A 15074-nucleotide genomic window follows, 5' to 3' on the forward strand; every position below is an offset into this window, starting at 1 on the left:
CTATCTATCTATCTATCTATCTATCTATCTATCTATCTATCCATCCCCATCCACCCCCTCTATCCATCCCCACACATCCCATCTATCTATCTATCTATCTATCTATCTATCTATCTATCACATCATTTGATGTTCACAGATCTTTCCCAACCACAAAGAGGGAACACAGTTGCAGAGACAAAAAAAAGCAAACATTCAGGGTCACAGCTGTGGATAGGGACCGAGGAGCTCATGGTTCTCTCATGGAGTCTAGTGGTTCCCAGTCTCCAGGACTGGTACTCTATCTCCTCTTCGCCTTGCCATGAAATCTGCCCTTTTTCATTTCACGACTGAGCATGTGCAATTATTCCCACCACTAACCAGGGAGACGCTGGAACTGAAACAATCTCAAGGTGAAAGTCTGGCTCCACTGAAGTCAATGGCAGAACTCCCATTGGCTTCAAAGGCCTGGCTAGGCTTTGCCTGAATCTGAATCAAACGCGCAGCTACCCAAAACAATTGGGTGCCCTGCATCTCCTCGGAGGAAAATTCATTTGGCCCCCTGACTTCCAGCCATAAACGAGTGCCTAATAAATCTCACGTTATATAAACCGTCTCCAACTGAAATGCTCTATTGGTTTGCAGAGGCCTAGACTGGATAGAATGAGGAAACAAGCCTGGTTTTTGAAACAAAAATCTCATATTTTACTTTCAATTAATAGGCATCACTTGCATGTGACACTTTTCCATTCCCCCTTATTTAAAAAATACATTTCTTCTGCCATATGATATATTACATTTCAGCATGTAAACATGGTTTATATACATCATTCTGACAATACACTTTAATATGTCATGGTGCCTATACCTGTATAGTCCACACATAACCCTTTTTATAGCTATGAAATAATATTACAGGTAAAAAAATAGGAATGAAAGCCATGCCTTACAGAAAGAGCTCTGTTCTCCTAGCGCTGAGCAGCACAGTCAGCATGAGTTACAAAACTCTTCAAGGGGGAAAGGGCCAGGTTCTGGTTTCAGATCCGCATGCATAGCTCCCATGGTATAATGATGATAATAGGACATAGGACTTTTCACCCAAGAGTCTCAAGGCACGTAACATACGAGTCACACACAGAACTGAAGTGATTCGCCATAGGCCACCCTGCAGGCCAGGAACAGAATCCAGGTCTGTTAAATCCCAGTTTGGGTCTTTATCCGTTGAACCACATGGCTACTAAAGGCCTGGGAAGCTGCATGTGGGTGGCATTCAGCCTAAAGTGAATTATAGTTTGTGGGTGCGATGGAAAATCAGCCGTGTGAAGTAGTGCAACAGGCCATTAGTGCTGTGCCATTCTTAGCCTAGCTAAACTCACTTCATTTGCAAATCTGGTTCGGCAGCATAAGACAGCAGCGTCTTTGGCAGTGTGTTGGCCCAGGAACATTCAAGCTCAGTTGGAAAATTTGTGGGTTTTTTTCCAGTGAGGTCCCTGCATGCTGAAGTTTTTACTCCAGACAGGCCAGTACTGACAACCCGGATCCAAACACCGCACACACCCCTCAATATTCAGGTGTTTGAAACCAAATGCACAGCTGAATATTCCATCGTGAACCCCTCTTTGGTTTCTCCTGTGCCCTGGGTTACCCCTCTATAACGGAGGGTGGAATATGCCCCAACAATACATTGCCTGTGGAGTTCACAAATGTTTATCTTCTGATTTGGGTTTGGTACCGTGACAAACGAACCCCTTAGCCACACACGGCTACACCTCAGTCAGCTGATAATATTACCCAGCATCCTTTGCTGGTTGTACTTGTTACTGCCTCTCCGATAACTTGTGTTGCTGGGACAGAAACATTCACACCGAGGGTAGCAATTTAAGTCAAACCCTTATGGTTTTCATAGAGTCTAACACGAACTGTTCCCAAAGGGGAAGGGCTCAGAAGCCACATTCACTCCTACATTTGGCAGGAAGGAGCTCAGAGGATCTTCACATCCTATTCTCCAAGGGTACGTCCCAAAATCCCTCTGTGCAGAACCCAAATACACCAGCAGCACAAGTCCCCAGAACCATAGGTTCCCTAGGTCCCCAGAACAGGCGCAACCTCAGCAGAAAGTCTGCTGCAGCCTCACAGCCGATATTCCATGTTTCCGAGGTGGCTGCCAGACTGTATCAACTCTGGGATGTTTAGACTTCTGTCCTCGATGGGTTATTCTGTGTCGTTTGGGTTTCTAAACCAAAAAGGATAAAATCTGAGAAGGAACCTATTCAAATACTAACCCCAAATCAGCAGGAATATCAGCCCCGGAATGCGTCCCTCTGTAACGCAGAAAGTCACTGCTCTTCCTCTGACGTTTGCCCCGGGTTGACGTAAAAGATGAACCATTATGCTGCTGCCCCAGGCAAACCATTTCGCTGGTGTCTGTGTCGAAACGTTTCTCCATTCCTGCCCCATACACCTGGTGCAGCAAAAATCAGCGTTGCTGGGATTAACCTAATCTGCAGAAACAGTGTTTGGTTCCCCACTTTGCTACCCCATATTTTTAGTTATGGGACGTGTGGCCCCTACCTTTCAGTAATTAACAAATCGAAGGTCAAATCTTATTGACTTAAGCAAGCATTTGGCCCGAGGGAGGCCCGGGGGCCGAGGGAGTGAATTGCAAAGAAGCAGGGTTTTCTTTTCGCAGTTCGTTCAGCCCTGTTTGGATACACTGGCTGGTTAGTCATGTCACCACGGGTCATGGGTCTGGGATGTGGATACGAAAGCAGGCACTGGAATAAACACTGTGTGCTCCGTAAGTGTGTGTTTGGCCAGGGAACAGATCGCTGGGTCTTCCTCCAGTAGATGAGCCCAGCAGATCCATTCCGCCTTGCCAAACCGCTCCCCCTTTCTGCTCTCACAGAGCTCTGGTAGCTCACAGGTGGCTCTCCAGCAGAAGGTCTCAGAAGAGGCAGGGAGGGGCTATCTGCAGGAGTGGCTGAAGTGGAGGCTCCGCCGGTTGAGTTTTTCAGGGTTGTTCGATGCCATGTGGGAAAACTCCCGGAAGATGTCGAGGTATGTTGCATCTCCTGCAGAAATACAGGGCAAGACAAGTTAATCCCAACATTCTCCTTTGCACGTCTTTGACGCATGGAACAGGTGCTCAGCAGCTCTGAAAACCCAGCCCTATGCACCCCCTCCCAAAAAAGGATTAGAGGACACTTGAAAGTTTTGGCCTGAGTGACTTGCTCAAAGCCACACAGGAAAGTCCCTGACAGAGACATGAATAGAGCCCAGGAGCCCTGCACTGTTGTTTAGCCACAAGATCATGTTCTGACTCCTTGTACATGTGAATTGGTTTGTTTCTAAATGTTGATAGACCTACCCTTTATCACGACTCTTGCTTTGGGATTCCCCCCCATCCAGCTCTGATCGTTGCTTTCTCATTAAGTATCCAGGCACACGAGCCAGCAAGATTTGTTAAGGAGCCAACCTGGCAGCCCTGTACCCCAATACTTCTCCCCAGCACAGCACAGCCAGCCATGAAAGCTTCCCCCAATGGGCCCTGCCGCTGCACCTCCCTGTGACCTGCAAGGACCACGGATAAGATGGTAGTTGGCTTGTTGTTCCTGACCTCTCTGCTGGCTGCCAGGCCGGATGATGGGTAGTGTCGGAGGATCAGGAAGGGGGACACCTGTCCACCCATGCTGGAGGGAAACAACATCTCATTGCACATAGACCACAGAACAGCCTTCAAAGAGCAACAACTTTCTGCTACCGCCACGCTGGGGCTGGATTGAAATGTCTGACCTAGGCACGAAAGGCTTGGTGTCCCAGCACCAGTGCCCAGAGCCATGACGCCTCCCTTGGCATGTGCAAGGCTTCAGTGCAGATCCTACAGATGAGCCCCGCAGAGATCACTAGATACCTGCATCCCATTCATAATCCCAGTGCTTGCATAGCTGTCCCTGCTGCGGGGGGGGAGGGGGGGGAAGGACTATTTCAGTTTAGGACAAGGCCTCTAAGCTAACTTCCTCTTGTGACCACATCAGCATGTGAACACACAAGGGCAGGGGGGCCCACCTCGCTGTCTCCTTCCTGGGGTGTTGGTGCCAGAGACAGAGTTAAGAGGGCTCGGTGCGACCTGCCTGGCAGGAAGCCGACGCTCACCAAGACAGCGAGATGGAAGCATCCAGTGTGTCTTCCTTTCCTCCTCCCCAGGCCGCCGGTGGGACCACCAGACACGGTCACCACGCCAGGGAGCTGTGTGCACTCAGGCTGCTTTGTCACGAGCAACGTTCTCCCTGCAAGGGGTGTTGCATTGCATTTATTTAATGCATGGCTCACTTGTGCCTTCCAGCCACTGGGCTGCACTGGGCATGGTGCCATGCTGCACTCCGCTCCTTGCCAGGCCAGCTCCACTGGCCAGCGGGTGGGTCATCAGCTCCTCTTGGCCCCCCGAGGGGCGCATGCACCACTGCCTGCACGAGCACTTGGGAGAGCACACAGACAGCCATTGTAGGGGGGTAAATGGAGGGAGGAGGTGTCTCCTGGGGGACTGTCTCTTGGCTTGTACTTAGGTAAAGCCCAAGCTGAAGGTGCCCCTTTCCTCGGAGTAGGCACTCCAGCTCTAGGCAGGATTCAAAACCAGCGCATGTTACCGAAGCCCTGATGTGTCAAGGACCCGGGTCTGTTCCCCTCCCAGTCCGTGCAAGGAGCAGCCGTCTGCTGACCTGTTCCCACTGAGTGCTGGTAGGTCGGGAGTGACACCAATATAGCCTTGGTCCCGGGCCGTGTCTTTCTCCCATGGAGCTCTGTTCCCTGTGGCAAGGTTTCTGGCCTTTTTCAATGTAATCTGAACTGCTCTCCCAGAGATGGCTGGAGATACGGGCATGAGCATATGCCACGGGCCAGCAGTGAGTAAACTGAATCCTTGTGTGAACATGAAGTCCCCACTCATTACTCCACAAATGGAGTTTCTTCTTTTATCGTTGCGGACTTAGGTCGTAAGCTCTCTGGGGTAGGGGGGTTACGTTATGCGTCCGCACATCCCCTAGCACAATGGACTCCTGCTGCTCCTGCCATACAAATGATAATAACAATGTGGAGCTTGTTTCCAACCAAGCCTTCGCTGGGCTTGCGCTCACGCTGATTGACAGGTGCAAGTGGGAATGCCTGTATTCTGGTGCCTGGTTCCCAACCAGCCATGTGGGCTGTGCTAAATGCTAAATCTCGAAACAATCTAGGGGCCAGATCCATCGCTGGTGTAACCCGGCGGAGCCCCCTTGAAGTCACTCCAGTGCTGGCCTAGATGTCCAGGTAACTGAGTGGGCTGCATTCTCTTTTACCCTCAACTCTCCAGGGCTACTGTCCCCAGACCCAGCTGCAGTTGTTCCACTCTCTGCACTGGCTTGAACAGCTGGGTGAGCACCAATTGTGGCTAGGACGAGCCCCAAACCGATAGCCTTTTACGTATATCCCACCCCTGGAGAAGAGTTTGCTTGTGTGCTGCCTGCTCCCTCTCTGAATGAAAGATGTCACCCTCCTTTCTTACAGAGTATATAGAAGAGCGAGCTATTTTCCTACGAAGAAAAGAAAAGATTCACTCTTTAGAGGCTGGAGTCACGGTTTTCGGAACGGATGTGCTAATGCACTGTGCACAGGTGACAATAACAGGGGAGGCTTTGGATTGATCGAGCCCTTGCAGCTAAAATGGATGGAAGCAACTTCAGGGGAATCATAACGCTCATGGGCAAATCCACTTTCATTCAGAATATCCATCGGAAGGCCCCAGCGCCTCAATATTATGGTGATAGATAGATAGATAGATAGATAGATAGATATGAGGGGAGAGACATCTGGCCAGATGTAATGCCTCAGGATCAGGGTATTGCCAGGGATGGGATGGGTTGCAGAGTATCACCCCTTCGGCAGGACTGTATGAAGAGTTCATTCCAGAAAGGCACCGAAATCCAATTCAGGCTCCTCTCTCTCCCTCTCTCTTTCTCTCTCTCTCTCTGCTTCTCTCTGTGTCTTTCTAGCATTCACATTTATTCTTTATTTGTTAGGTTAAGAAAAGGGCAGCATTGCAGCAAATGCTCAGAGACACTGAACACAAGCGATTCGAACAAGTTAGTAGCTGATGCAATGAGCCAGTTTCCCAGGTCCCTTCCAGCTCCTTTGCACCACCTGTGCAGCACTAGATCTGCCTAACACTAGTACCTGAGCAGCCAGATTTCACGTGCTGAGAGTCCCCCAGCGTGGGGAGTTCTCAGCTGACACAGCGCCATTGAAGCTGGCTCCTTCACCACCTTGCCGAGCCCCCCTCTGCACTGGCATGGGGAGAAGATATGGCTGGAGTTCACACTTCTCAGGCTACGCTCAGCTGGCATATGGTCCCTGAGGGACCATAGCCAGCTGGTGTAAGTTAGAACAGCTCCCAGGCTGTCCTTACCTCTGCCAGGGCTCAGAACAGTGCAGGCCCCCCCGGGAATCATAACTATCTCACTGAAGAGCCCCCTTCTTTGCAATGTCCAGGGGTAACTGAATATGAGCAAGTAATCCTACAACCACTTGGATCCCAAAATAATCAGACTGAAATCCCCCCAAAGCAACAGTTCATTCACTCTCGCAAATCCTGAGCTGGCTGAGGAGCGTCCAGTCTCCCTAACTCACTTAGGGTGAGTTTCACTAGCTGACGCTGCCTATTTCTGGCACTCACAAGTGCAGTGTTGGGCCAGATTTCCTTCTGCCACGCACCTTTGTGCCGCACCATCTATGCTTGTGCAAAGTACGTGTAAAAATGCTGCCAGATGACGAGGGTGGCTTTTCAAACCCGTTTTGCACAGATGTAAACGGCAACAGGAGCTGCAAGGCTAGGAGGGAATCAGGCCTGGTTTGCTCACTTGAAACAGACGGTGTCTCTACCTAGTATCCCTGGGGCAAACCCAGGAGCAGTGACTTCACATCAGAGCACCCTCTGGTACATATCTTAGAAAGAGAACGGGCTGTTATTTCTAACATAGGGGTTGCTGGCAGGGCGGGATCCTGTCTCTGACAGTAGCCTAAGCTGGATTCATCTGCAGAAGGCACGGAACTACCATAATGCCCTTGAGTTTGCAGGTTTTTACATCATCGGAGCACTTGCAAGTGAATCACGCAGTGGTGATTTCCAGCACTTTTAGGTAGATGTCAAGACATCCTGTCACTAAGCTCACAGGGGCTGCCACGTTGGAAAAGACCCTGCCCCATAGGTCCATCTATTCCAGTAGCCTGTCTCCGACAGCTAATGATGAAATGATCAGAAGAAGGCGTGAAGCTGCCATAATGCAATTTGATATACCATGGTAGGAAATTGCACTCCGTTGGTGATCAACGCGTATAATCAAACAAGAAGCTCGAAAACTCATAGGTTTTGTTATTGTTCACATAAAGCCCCATTCGACTCCCAGTGAAGTCACTAGAAACACTCCTATTGACCCTAGTAGTAGCTGAATCATGCCCTCAAGCCCTGCTGTACTCTTATTCAGATAGATCGCTAATACTTTTGAAAATTGCTCAGTTATCTGTTTCAGTAATAACCTGCGGCATCCAGTTCCACAGATTAATTTTATCTCAGCTACCTATCTGGCCCCCATTATTGTAGAAATGTCTTAGTCTTTACCTGAGTATCTCACAATCTGTAATGTATTTATCCTCACAATACCCCTTTGAGGGCAGGGCTGTGCTGTTATCCCCATTGCACAGATGGGGAACCGAGGCCCAGAGAGATCAAGTGATTTGCCCAAGGTCACAAAAGAAATCTGTGGCAGAGCAGGGATTTGACCGCAGGTTTCCAAAGTCCTAGGCTAGTGCCCCTAATCTTTCCTTTTCTATATGCAATGGCCTTGCCATTTGGAGGGGTGGGGGCAACACAACCAGGGATGAGGACAGGTGAGATAACTGCAATGATCTTTCCCATATTAAACTGTTCTGACTGTCCAATCCCTCCTCTTAATTCCACAAACCCAACCTGATTTAAAAAATAGAAAAGTGGAGCTAATAATTCAACTTAGTTTCTGCGTTTCTCTGCTGCTCTGAGATTGATGGAAACCTTGAGGTAGGAGACATCTTCCAAAAGGCACCTGCGATTAGCAAGGCCCCTGCGATTAGATTATCTGATGGTAAGCAAAGGACAACTACCTTGCAACTAAAGTGGTTTTCAAGTGCTCAGCCTGAGGGTGGGAATGTAGGATTTTAGCTGTGTTGCAAGGCCTCCTTTTCCAGGCCTGATCGTATGCCGGATAAGTTAAATAAGTACTTTTTAAAAGACACAGTAGGGGATATTTTGAACCTGCTACCTTTGACCCGGTGTCCCTTTCAAGCTGTTTGAAATCATGATGTTATCACAGGATAGTGCGATGGACGCCTAGCCAGCCACTCAAAAAATGCAGAATATTTATGTGCCATTCCATGCTGTTTGCGGACACAGTTCAGCACGTGGGTCGCAGTGGAAGAGTAACAGGTCGAAAGGGGATAATACCTTAGCTACGGTTAATACAGAAAACAAGGCAAGAGCCCCTCCGTGAATAAAACAAACCAAAGCAGAAGGAGGTAAGGAGTTTATCGAGATTTTTATTAACAGTGTTTCAAGAGACAATAGAGGGTGGAAGGGGTGAGGAAAAAGCTGACACCATGGCAACTGCTGTAAAATTGTACAAAGATACTAACATATAGAATAGTCAGTTCCATAGTTATACTCAGTACAGATTGTAGAGGCAAAGGGGAAATTAAAAAAAAAAAAGTGTCACAAAGTTGTACGGAAAGCAGGCAAGTGAAGGAGGTTAATATGCGATAGCGTATTTACAGCAAGTCCCTTGTGCCCAGCCATTCGTGTGTCCGCAGCCTAGTCAACAAACCGCATCTAGCCGCTTCGACTTGGCTGAGAGCTCCGCTTTCTCTCCGGGCTGTTTAGGTAGGAAGTGATGGAGTCTCGGGTCAGGGCTTTGCTCGCCAATGGCTCGAAGGCCTTCATTCAAGGCAGCCAGTTAACATAACCTTGCCCTGATCCAAGCTTATCCCCCTGGGATTTATCCTTCCTCGGCTCCGGCCGTGGGTCTGACCCAGAGGGGTCACATGTCACAGGACTGACACACCCTGACATTCATGTGCTGTTTGATGGATGCTGAGATGGGTCGGTGCCGCAGAAGGCAGCTGCCCAGTTCTTCCGAAAATGCACCTTACTGGAGCACATGGATGTACAAACTAAACAATTCCCAAGCTACTGGGGAGGTGCTAAGAGCTGGGACCGCATCTGGGCAGCCCCGTGCGCCTTGCCTGGCCGACCCTTCTCTGTCCTACTCCTGCACTAGAAACCAATGGGCTCTATTAGTGCCCTGCAAACTGACATTCACGACTCTGCTACATTTAGGAACCGAGTGACTGCCCCCTACCTTTTCCCCTCCCACACATATCTGGCCGCCTGACAGCCCCATCTTCCCACTGACTCCTTGTCTTTCAGCTTGAGAGCTGTAGTCCCATACTCTGGTGATGCAGCGGCTGCAGACTTCAGGGCTTGGACGGTTACACATCACATTCCTATGGAAACAGCACTCGGTATTTTTGGTATCTTTCTTTATTTTTTCTCTTGTCCTTTCAAACTCCCATTCCCCCTCTCCCTCCTCACCCAGTGCCCTTCCGCTCACACCCCTTCATCATCACATCACTCCGCGCGTGCACACACACACACAAGTTTGTCATCAGCTGATCAGTTGTTTAATATAACATTTAGTCTGTTCATGCTTTTTTGCCTTTGGATGAAAGCAGTGATGCCCTGGGGTTTAACAGCCAGGACTGCAGCAGAATGGCACCACACAGCATTCCTGGCAGTCTGGAAGGAGACGGCAATAGCTGTGTCCGTTAATCTGAGGCTACTGGAGGCCTCTCAGTGCATTTCTTTAGGAGTATCAATTTTTCATCGTGTGTAAATAACACTCAAATTTGCCAGTCTGAGATGTTGCAAATGTCAGAGAAATTCATGCTCATCGCAGTCTCAGTTTGTGGAATCTCATGCTTTACAAGCATCAACATTTCTCCCCTTGACAGAATTATTGGAAGGAATGGCAAGGCACACAGACTCAGATTATCATGATTAATAATATTCAAATAATGTGTGTGCGTGCGGGGAGGGGTAGTTTCTCTGGTTTAGATGGCAATTTGCCAGTTTGTTCACACGTTGAACAGGGAGTATAATCTCAATCTGCAACTCTTTTGTACCCATCCAATCTAGAACGGAAGATGTGCTTAAAATGCAACATTCGGATCCTCCAATTCAAGTATTTGGATCCAGGCTGTTGGGTTGGCCCATAATATGGTTGGAACAAATATTCAAAGCTTGGCCCAGATCTCAAACACCCCCAAAAGCATGAGAATCTTTCAATTTGGAGATAATCTTTTGGGCCCATCTATGTTGAGGTAATACCCAGGGTGTTGCTTTCTAGACAAAGGCAAATCTGTTCATGTTAATCGCAGTTGCAACCACGTTACTGTCATGTATGTAATGTACAAACTCTTTGAAAAGAAGAGCTATAAAGGAGGGATGACAGAAATTTTGGCATTAGAAATTTCAGCTAGGATTGTACAACACTCAGAGAAATGTATCCATATTTAAAGAGAAAAAAAAAATAACCCGGCGACTTTATGTCTAGACTCCCCTGTAACCGTGCTGGCTCTTTGCTTTGCCAAAAACAAACTGTATGTACAATTTCCCCAATATCCCTCCCTCCCAAGCCCCGAACCACACGCGCACACACATTTCTCACCCCCCCCTCCCAAATAAAATAAACATAGAAAACATTGATAAATGCCTCTTAGGCATAGTTTTTTCCCGGAGAAAAACATTTTGTTTTAGAAACTGCAGGATTTGTTAAGTGTCCTACCCTATCTCAAGCTGCGAGGCATCGGCTGCCTTGCATTCTCTTTACACGCCAAAAGGAGAGGAAAAGAAAAAAAAGAAAGGGAAGTGGGGAGACGGGGGAAAAAAGGTCAAGTTTAAAAAAATAGGCCCTAGTAATGTTACAAAAAAAATCCTGACATTAAATACAGCCAAACTGTATTGAATGAAAATTGCACTAGTCCTCTGGGCATCTCAATAATAAATTAAATACTTAACAATTTCACCGATTAAAAAAGACAGCACAAAATCCATAACAAAAGAACATAAAAAACCCAATACTGTAAGTAGGAAAAGTGCACAAAGTTGCTTTATACATTGAGTCTAAATAAAGTACCGATACATTTTAAATAGATAAATTGTCTTGCCAGACATACTGGGTTTTGTGTCAGTATTTACATATTCTTTAACCACGTTTACTGGGGCAGTGAGTGATTCCAAGTTTGTATGTGCCAAACCGTACACTATTGATTTGTATTGTTATCGTGAGTCACTAATGTTGACGGTGAAATAAAATGGCCTGGAGTGGACAAGCCACACCTTCAGATCTCACTGGTTTATAGAAAGGATCAGGCAAATTTCTAACTCCTCTTCAGAGTCAGAAACCGGATTGGAGCCGATAAACAGGCAAACGCATGAGGAAAAAAGTTTCCAGCAACCACCAGGCTGGGTTTCGTTAATGCAGAGTAAGAGCAGGATGTTTAATGATCAACATGTTGCTTTTTCTCTTTGGAGTGTCCTGAAATTTTCTCGTTTTAATTCAATCTTGTCTTTTTCTAGAGGAGGACATGGCTTGAAGGGAACCACATGCGGGCGAGCGAATGTTTTGTGCAGATTAGCCTTTCTAGATAAAATGGGACAGAATGTAGCCTTTCTACATAAAATGGGGTAATCAACGAGCCTTAATTACAGAGAAGCTGCCTCGTTCCTAAGCCAAGATAAGCAGCAGATATTCAGCTGCACATTGTTTGGTTCCTCTGAGCCCAATCTAGCAAAGCACAGAAGTACAGGCTGAAGTTTAAGCACATGAGGAATCCTGTGTCGCTGGACTGAAGGCAGAGTGCTCAGCACTTTATATATATAATAGTTTCCTGGTAAATTGAGGACAGCCAGGGAGTTTCACTGTGGGGCAGCTTCTTAAACCATCACAGATCCTCACGGATGGCAATACCAGCAAGCAGAAAATTTCACACCAAGGAGTTGTGAGTCCAGGGTTTTGCTCAACAGGTTTCTGATCTTACTCACCCTGAAGTCAACAGCAAAATTCCCATTGACCTCAGTGGGAGCACGCTCAGGCTGTAACTCAATCAGAGGTGTCAAAGGAAAAGGTGATGCAATAGAAGAGGTCAATCAGTTTTCAGGAGGAAGCTGTTTACACCTAACGTGATTTGGACAGGTGAGAAGGCAACAGTGTGGTGCGCGAGAAATGAAAGGTTACGAGGTCAGGCACCAAGAGAACCATATACCGTTAGTGGTTCTATGCTGAAAACGCCGAAGCTGAAGTGGATGAGGGAAGTGGAGAAGTGCTGGATCAAACCCGATAGACCCCGCTTAACAGAAAACAAGAACCTTAACAGAGGGCACTGTAAGTGCAAATCAAAGGGAAACATTCCAACTCCACAGGAGGCCAGCTCTGCAATACTGTGTGCACTTCTAGCTACAGTAGACATGATTGATACTGGTGTAAATCCGGTATCACTCCACTGACTTCAAATGAAGTGACTCCAGATTTACACCAGATCTAGATCAGAATCTGGTCGCCAGGAAGTTGTTCCCTGAATTACAGGGACTAAATATCAATGTCCCTTCTCTGTACTAAAAAGGTAACAAGTGACCTTTTCACTACAAAGGGCACAATCCTGCAGGCTTTACTCATGAAGTCCATGGGCGTTTTGCCTGAGTATGGCATGAGCAAAGACTGCAGTATTTAGCCTCTAGGAAGTACCACCATAGGCATCCTAAAGCCTTTACTCAGCACTCACTCAGAGGGGGATTTGGAGGGAGGACTGCCTGAGTATGGATTGCATAACGGTGTCAGAACCAGGCGCTGTGTGCTTAAAGGGGATAGTGCAGGTGGCCTGAGGTTTACTGTGGGCCCCACCAAGTGTACAGGGCAGGAAGACAGGAGGATTACATAAATGCTGAAGACTTACACAATCCAGCCTTGGTAATAGCATATTATGTAAAGAGCACTGGCATGATCTCTGTGCTCGACAGGAGGGCGTGTAGATGGAGAAGGGACAGTGAAGGGCTGGAGAGAATAGGTTTTTATACTGGAGGGTGGAGCGGGGAAGCCATCCAGAGTCTGCTCCAGTGGTAATCTGGAGCAACTCCAGCAAACTCAGTAGGGTTATTCCAGATTTACAGCACATGGGTGTAACTGAGATGGGATCTTGGCGTTCCGGGAGTGGCCGTCCCACGGTTTCGAAAGGAGCAGACAGGAAAGAAGCCATGAGCGAAGACAGGAAGTGGGTGGCACACCTTCAGGACATACTCTGCCCCACTGACGTCGGTGCCAATGCTTTCCTTGCCTTCCAAAGGAGCAGGATCCGGCCCTTTAGCTGAGAAAGGAACTAAAGGAATTGGGTGGCGTTTCTTTACTGTTCTAGCCCTGGATGAGTGGCACAGATTTGAGTGGAACCTGCTTGCTCGTGCTGCACCTGAGGACAGAAATATGCCCACAGAGCACAACCAGCGGATGTATAACTTACCAAGGGCAGCAGCTGGTATGCGGAGCAGAGCTTTTGTTAAAGGAATCGGACAAGTATTTGATGGAAAGAAATATTACGGTGTATCACTGCTAGCTTAGCGGAGGGGATAGGGCATGGGGAAGTCTTCCTGGCCTCTTGTGTTCCTGATTAACAATTTCATCCTTCAAGATCCTGAGCTTCTCCTGTTAGGCACCGAGCGCCCCCAAATTCCATTGACTTGAATGGCATTTGGGGGGCTCAGCACTCAGTGGGACTGGACTCTTAAAGGAGCCCAGGGAGGCTTTCCACGGTAATGCCCAGTCACAGGTTGGGCTTCCAATTTCATACATGATCTCCAAGCCCCCTGCAGAAATGACGGCGAGGTGACGGTATCTCTGCCGAGACACCGCGAGCGCGTCAGAAACACAGACCATAAAATCCAAAGTGGCTCTGAGTAAAAACAGGTCCCCCTGCATGCCCGCCCGCAAAAAAAGAAAAGCCAAAATAGTCCTGCCAGTAAATGGAAATGGAGCAATCCGGATTCCCTGGACCTGCTGCAGAAACGCCCTGCTCGCATGCATCAGCATGAGGGACCACAGCATTTAGGGACATGCATACAAATAGAAATCCCCTTCCCAGAAAGGGGCTAAGTAGGAAATCTGACCAGGGAAAAAACCCAGCAGCTTGAGTTAGCCACTCAGGCTGTGGGCGTCTGATTTTAGTTTTCTTCCCCTGCCACAAAGCCCATCGCCGGCAACGAGCCTCTCGTGGCCACAAAAAATTAGCCTCACTGCTTCAGTAACACTAAACACATCGCGCCCTAGTCCAGGAAGCAGCTAAGCTATGGCTTTGACCAGCTAGCTACTGTTGGCTTAAAAAAGGGAGCTTTGCTGGTTTAAACCTGAGAGCATGTAAGGTGGGCGGCCATGTCTCTCCTTCCTACCCCGTCCCGTGTGCCTTTTGCAGCAGAGGATCTCTACCTGCAGCTTGCCTCCTCCACACTTAAGAGGCCCCCGCATTAGCATTTTAAACCGGATCTGACAACTTCCAAACCTTGCAGTCACCCCATTTGCTAATGAGCACTTCAAGCTGCTGAGCAACGTTGATAAGAGAGAGCTCCAGCAACAGCACGCTGTCCAAACAAACTTTGTTCATACGATAATTCGGTGTAGGGCCGATCTATAGCGCTACAAATTCACAGCAGGTTCCAAGCATATCATCCAGCTGTATCGTTGGTGATTTTCTTCTGCCGAGAAAGGGTTTCCTTTTCTTTTTTACACTAAACTCGTGCTCTCCCCGCACACTCAAACCCATGAGCCACGGTCTGTGGTGTGCCCTGAATCTCCTCCTGTGTGAAATTGACCGTCTCTAGTCAAGCATGAGAATTACACACTAACACGAAAGGTCCCTCTCCTTCCTCTGTGGCTCTTGGCCTGTCTGCCGTAGGCATCAGAATCAGGCCAATCTGCAAGAAACACCAATATACACCAAAG

At 48.0% G+C, this 15074-nt stretch overlaps 1 protein-coding gene across 10 annotated transcripts in view; it reads right to left on the reverse strand.

The window, feature by feature from the left end:
* Window positions 1–682: 682 nt before the first annotated feature.
* The window catches only part of ACAP3 (ArfGAP with coiled-coil, ankyrin repeat and PH domains 3), a 161358-nt gene continuing 146966 nt past the window's right edge, over window positions 683–15074 (reverse strand). For 9 of the 10 annotated variants that reach the window (XM_039509223.1, XM_039509229.1, XM_039509225.1 and 6 more), the window contains one exon: window positions 683–3050. In XM_039509223.1, coding sequence (XP_039365157.1) covers window positions 2944–3050 — 107 coding nt within the window. In that variant the 3' untranslated portion in view covers window positions 683–2943. Of the gene's footprint in view, window positions 3051–14302; window positions 15047–15074 lie in introns of those variants that run through there. The other variant, XM_039509220.1, reaches the window with a different exon arrangement.

The sequence above is a fragment of the Mauremys reevesii genome, linkage group 21 (genome assembly GCF_016161935.1).
Source record: "Mauremys reevesii isolate NIE-2019 linkage group 21, ASM1616193v1, whole genome shotgun sequence".
Taxonomy (NCBI): domain Eukaryota; kingdom Metazoa; phylum Chordata; order Testudines; family Geoemydidae; genus Mauremys; species Mauremys reevesii.